Source organism: Bidens hawaiensis, unplaced genomic scaffold (genome assembly GCF_021521415.1).
Source record: "Bidens hawaiensis isolate Kalapana, Puna unplaced genomic scaffold, B.hawaiensis_p1.1 tig00033588_1, whole genome shotgun sequence".
NCBI lineage: Eukaryota > Viridiplantae > Streptophyta > Magnoliopsida > Asterales > Asteraceae > Bidens > Bidens hawaiensis.
In genome coordinates, this window is record NW_027495776.1 from 20,217 (window position 1) to 26,925 (window position 6,709).

At 36.4% G+C, this 6,709-nt stretch overlaps 1 protein-coding gene across 1 annotated transcript; it reads right to left on the reverse strand.

The window, feature by feature from the left end:
* Window positions 1-4,587: 4,587 nt before the first annotated feature.
* On the reverse strand, window positions 4,588-6,061 carry LOC143585158 (uncharacterized). Its single transcript, XM_077067006.1, has 2 exons — window positions 5,400-6,061; window positions 4,588-5,309 (listed from the first exon to the last, which is right to left on the reverse strand). The coding sequence occupies exons 1-2, from the start codon at window positions 5,687-5,689 to the stop codon at window positions 4,805-4,807; spliced, it is 795 nt and encodes a 264-aa protein (XP_076923121.1). The 5' UTR covers window positions 5,690-6,061; the 3' UTR covers window positions 4,588-4,804.
* Window positions 6,062-6,709: the final 648 nt, after the last annotated feature.

Sequence of the window (6,709 nt, forward strand, 5' to 3'; positions counted from 1 at the left end):
TTAAAGGCCTTAGCTTCTTTAGATATGTTTGCTTCTACTATCTTGGCTATGGGATATTTGGAGGATTTGGATTGTTTTTCTGGTGAGTATCTCTTTGGAGGAATTCCTCTATTGACTCTTGGGGGGAGGACATAGCTCTCTGTTGTTTCTTCTTGTACATGCTCTTCTTGTTCCAGCTGCATTGTTTGTTCTATTTCTATCTCATGGTTTTTAGTTATATCAATATTTTCATGAGATCCTTCATTTGTAGTATTTTCATATACTTGAGAATTACTTACCTCGGACGTTAGGTCGGGAGGTACTAGAACTGTAGCACTAATTGTTGATTCATTAGATTGGTGTGAAGTTGGTGATTCATCTTTGGTATTGTGATTAACTTCTTCGGATGATGAGCCCCATTTTGGAACCCACTATAGCCAACTTAGTGTGCGATTTTCTTTCTCCCTCTCACCACTAAGTTGGGAGGTATAAAAGAATTTGCTCTCAAGGATGTCATAGTTCATGTTGGTGTACACATGACGTTATATTGGACTATAACACATGTACCCTTTTTGGTTGACACCATAGCCAACGAATACACATTTTTCAGCACATGGATCAAGTTTGTTTCGATTTTTTTTTGTATGTGGACAAAAACAAAGCATTCAAATATTTGTGGTTGTAACGTGACAGCAGGTGGAAGGTCGGTAAATTTTGAAAGGACTTGAAGAGGGGTTTTTAGGTCAAGGGCTTTTGTTGGTATCCAATTGATAAGATACGTAGTCGTAGCAAGGGCTTCGGGCCAGAAGGACTTAGGATCTTGTGATTTGAGCACTAGGGTACGCGCTATTTCTAAAAGAATGCAGTTTTTTAGTTCAACGGTACCGTTTTGTCCAGTAGTGTGGGAACATGATGTTTGGTGAATTGTCCTTTTGTTTGAGAAAATGATTCATTGAATCATTTATGAACCCCCCCCCCCCCCCACCTCTATTATCATATCTAAGAACTTGGATATTGGTATTAAGTTGTGTTTGTATCATGGCGTAAAACATAGTTAATTTATCAAAAACTTCATATTTATGTTTTAAAAAATAAACCCATGTTATACGAGTGCAATCATCAACAAAAAGAACAAAAAACCGAAAATTTTGTCCACCAATAACTTGTGCCGGTCCCCATATATCCGAATGGATAAGAGAAAAAAAGGTAAATTAACTCTTGTGTTATCTGGTTTAAATGTATGTCTACGACTTTTAGCCAAGATACAAGTTTCACAATTTAATGTTTCATTTAAAGAAAATAATTTTGGAAATAAAAGATGTAAATAACATATAGATGAGTGTCACAATCTCCTATGTCATAACCATGTCTTCTCTATTGACAGTTCCATGAGCCAATATTAAAGTACCATGCTGAGTCACCTCTTCTATATATTACAATCCATAATGTTCAGTGCCACACCCAATAATCGCTCTCGTCCTAATATCTTGTAAAATACATAATGTCAGGTGCATTAAAACCGAACAATATAATTCTTTTGTTACATGATTTATGGATAATAGTTTATGTGATAAAGACGGAACATAGAGAGAATTTGAAAGTTTTAAAGTGGGAGATTTCGATAGTTCCTCCCCCCTTTACGGGAACTATCCCCCCCATTAGCGGTTTTAATGTGATCAATTTTAGGTTTAGGCTTTAAAACTATGTCGGATGGATCGAAAGTCACGGTGTCAGTAGCACCACAATAAAAAAAATCCATGATTTACTAAATTTTTCACATGTTTTAACCATATTAGCTTCCTCGTAATTTTAATTGTGTTATTTTTTTCAAAAAAAATAAATTATCGGGTGCTTCGGTGTTAATTATTTTAAAATTTTGGTAAGTATCAAAATTAATGAATACTTTAGATGTTTGTTCAGAATCGCTAAGTTCTTCAAGGGGGAACATTTAGCAATTGTAAAATCATATGGTTAATAAAGTTGTGATTGTAAATAACAGGGTTTGAGGTAAGCCTCTCAAACCCATTACTTGTATGACTGCTGCTATCAGATAGTTCTTGGATTCCATCTTTGGTTGGTGCCAATTGCCATACCTCCAAAGGCCCTGGTATCACCTTTCCGGAGCCCCTGATTTGCCGACGTCGGTGGTAACTTTTGCCCATTCGGGGAAGCCAACGAGCTATAAACACTGGTCTCTAGTATGGCTTGACATCCCACAGTGACTACACTTTAAATTTGTCTTACCGATCTGGGATGATGAACTATTTGAACTCTTATTATCAAAGGTTTGTGATTTTTCTTTCCCGTTACTATAAGTAATTATCAATGCATCCCATAAAGCTTTGGTTATGGGAAATTCAGTTAAGCTACTTGCAAGAACGAACGGGCTCGATATTTTGAAGCAGCCACGACAATACGACTAAGTCGTCTTATTCCCATTGTTCATATGTTTCATCGGTGGGTTCTGGTGGTGCCGGTTGTCCCGATAAGTGGCCCAAAGGGCTTTTAAGTCCCCCCCCCCCCCAATGGCTACTCGGATCATCCGAGCCCACATGGTGTAATTTTGACTATTTAGCATGAGGCTAATTTTCAGACTGTCGGATAAGTTTGGTTTCGGGTTTTAATTTGGCTGTTAAGGCGGTTGCTGAGCAGATTAGTGATTTGTAACGCGAGCTGGTCAGGTTTGACGCAGGTTTAAGGTGTTGGCCAAACTGGTTAATGAAAGAGGTAGATGAGGAGCGGTTTAGCAGGTTGATTTTAAGATTGCAAGCCCTGATACCGTATCAGAAATTGGGCATGAGAGTCTTCTCATATACTGATTGTGGTTTTTGAGTTATGTTTACAAAGAAAAACAATTACAGAATATAAACTTGAACAAGAATGTGCCTTGATTCTTGGAATGCAAACGGTCAATTGATTATGTTGTGATGTATTCTAACTAAGGAATTGAGACCTTATGCATCTTTTGTATTTTCCTTTTATTTTATTTTCTAAAAATAAGTGCGTGAGGAGTTTGATTGAATGAGAAGATGGGCGTAAAATGAGTGAGCTCAAGTCTTGGTGAAGTGGCGTTGAGCCCAAATGGTTCGTCGACCAGGTCTCTTTTAGATGTGTGAATGTGTGACTAACATTATTGGAGTTTTATTTTAGCGTGTTACACTTTTCTGTCATTTGAAAAACAAATTAAATAACTATTATATAAATTTTTAAATAAATATTGGTTTTTTACTTTTTGAGTGACTATTGGTGTTTTGTTGGGTTAATGGGTTTACTTAACGAGTCACACGGGTCAGCATGCTAACAGGTGATGGCCGGGTACATTTCATGTTTTTTTAATGTATTAAGTGTTTAGTTTAAATTAAATTATAGTGTGAACTATGGTACTTCAAGCGTGTTTTTGTATTTCAGGTCATTGAATGCTTATGATGCTTATTGAGGCGATATACAAGTCGATCACTTCCGCTCATCCCAAACGTCAATCCAAGCTCGCATATCGCCTCAATAAGTATCATTACTTCATTAGCATTCAACGATTTGAAATACAAAAGCACGCTTAAATGACCACAGTTCATAATATAAATCAATTAAAACTAAACACTTAATACATTAAATTACACCATCAACGGGTCATGCTTTCGGGTCATACGTGTGAGAATAATTTATTAGTAATTTGTTGATAAGTTTGAAGAGGTATGTAATTGTCCTAGTTTGTAGGATGACTACCGAGTCTTGTGTTGAGATGGTCTTTGTTTATTTCGGTTGGGGTTCTTGTAGGCTATTTAAAGCCATTTGCTTTATTGAATATAGTACTCTTGTTTTGCTGTATCTCCAGTTCTAATCAATCAAAACCCACGATCAAGGTTTTTTATCTATTCAATTATTTTGTGGGGCCTGGACCAACATATTTTACATTTTTAGTGTACTTAATATAGCTTTCTAACAACGACGGTATTAAATTAAAACAAAAGATGGGCAAGCTTTTGTTTAACCCAAATTCGTTCCATGTCAAAAGGAGATTTTGAGGTATGTGTGTAAATCTTTCATTTGATTAATAAAATGAACAATACAATGACCCAAAACCATTCTTTATAAAGGAACCAATACACAAATTTAACATAAACTAGCATGAAGAACCCGCAACGTGGGCCGGGTCATGGAAGGTTAGAGATAGAGCAAAATCCACTAAGCATAGTTGATGTGTTGTAAAATTTTCAAATAAGCAAAGGTGGCTGCATTTAGGCCTTGCTACTTGCGGGTAGTGCTCCCAAAAGTTTAGACATGCATAAGGAATGCTTATAGTTATCTGTAATATTTTTGTTGCTCATGAGTTTAGACCTGCATTAGGATGTAGGTAGTTGCTTGCTGAATTTTATTTTACCTACATAATATTTTGATGTTTTTGTTGTCAACTATAGAAGTTGACAAAGATTTATTTTCCTATGACAAGGCTCTTTGCATTATGCGATCGGGTCACACCACCCTGCCCGAATCATCCATATCCTTTGCGAGCCCACGAAGCGAGCAATTCCGGTTTGACCAACCCGTTTCGGGTCAGCAGGGAGAAAACACCCTTTCCAAAGAGAGGTATTTTAAAATTCTTTTATTTCTCTTCCACATTAATACATCATTTAAAAGTTTTGGTGAATGATAATACCTTTACTTGAACAACTTTGAGGCAATACATTCCATTTCGGTTAATCCAAAAGAATAAATTAATAATGGCAATTGTAAATGATACTAATACATTGATATTTGACATATATAGTTCTTGTAATGTAGAACTTATATCTTGTATATCCATTCTATAGTTCTTAAACTTAGCCTTCTAAAACATAGAGTTGTTAAATTCGAAATCAAGGTCTGCGTCTGCTAGAAAATCCAATGATTGTGAACTTCCCCACTCTGAGAACATATTTGATTCAGAGGTAACCGGGGAGATAAATGGTGGTGAAAATATTGGTAATAATTCATCATCATAATAATTTGGAAAATGAAGTTGGTGGTTATCCTGAATGAGTCCGGAAGATGTTGAAGGGAAGGAAAACAAAGAAGGGATAGTGTCAATGTCACCACCCAAATCCGAGGTGTTCACACTCAGGTTAGCTCTGAGATTCGAAAGCATCTCACCGGGACTTGGTGGTGATAGTAGGTGGTGGATTGGTGTTATTTCATATATTTCAGGCGAAAGTGGTGGTGGTGAAGTCGACTGGGCACCTCGGTTGTAGGCGATGTCAAATCCCGTTGGATGTCCATTTTTTTCGTTCACTTGTTTTGTTGCAAAACATTTATGTACCTTACTGTGTCGTTCTTTCCATGTTGTAGACTGTTTTCTGTGACAAAACAAGGAAAGAAAATATTTAGAACTTGCATATTCATTCAATGTTAACGTCGAAGCGAAAATACAAGAATTTTAAAAATACCTCTTTTTGGAAATGGTGTTTTCGCCCTGCTGGCCCGAAAAGCATTGGTCAAACTGGAATTGTTTGCTTCGTGGGCTCGCAAAGGATATGGATGATTCGGGCAGCTGCCCAGCAGAGTGACCCGATCGCATAATGCAAAGAGCCTTGTCATAGGAAAATAAGATCATTTGTATGTAGAAGTCTCTAGCTTTAGGTGAATGCAGATTATCTCTTAGCTGTTGTGCCATTTGTAGCCCTTGAGTTAGCTCATGAATGACTGCCTTGTCTTCATAAACACACTTGCCATCCATATCGATTGTTTTGGTATAATTCGAAATGCGAGCGTTACAATCGGATTTGAAAGTAAATGCAAGTTCGTTTGATTTGGAGATGTAAGCAGGATGGTGGTGTAAGTTTATGAAAACGAAGGTGTGGAGGAGCAATATATATTGTATGAAGTTTCAATGTCTGGTGGAAGGGTCAAAGGTTGACTGAATAAAAATTTCAACATGGACCAGCCTTGCCTTTTGGTAAACACTTATTCAATTGGCCCAAGTCCACGCTAAAACTTAATTTATTCATTCATCTTATAACAACACGTGTGTACTGTTTGCAAGAAATTAAAAGGAAATAACAACATTAAATATAAAATATAAACTTTAATACATTTGTGCTCTTGTTGGCCTAGACATAAATCAAACTTTTATTGAATTGTTCATAAATCGTTCTAGAAAGTTTATCTATATTAGTTTATTTAATAAACGGATGAACATGAATAAAAATTCGTCTTTTTTTAATTAAACAAACAGATATGAACGCATGTTTCGTTTGTTCATATATAATCATGGGCGTTGGTTTATATTCATTTATATTTGTGTGCATTCCTGACCGGATAACGAAGAAGTGTCTTTATGGTACATTTGTGCTCTTGTTACCTCTATTATCTATTAATACTTTTACGATTTTATAGTTTATAGTGTTTAAGCTGCGTATGTGTTCTTGCAGTACATATGTGTTTTAGTTGTATTACTGTCCTTGTGAGTTTGTGGTACGTTCGTGCTTTTATTAAATGTTTTTGTAGTACGTGATGTATTTATATGACATTTTACTGAGACTGGTCAAGTGCAGGCAACGTAGCCAATTTCAAAGTTACCTAGGCTTAGAGTGTCTCCAAATATTGCTTCAATTTGGACATAAACATGCGTGTCATATGGACAAAGAGGATTGACAGTCCGTTGGAGGGCGCACCCAGTATCGATTGAAAAATCACTTATCTATAATTCCGGACGTGTGGAGTTGAGGAGAGATTAATCAAGCGTCCATTCCAATTG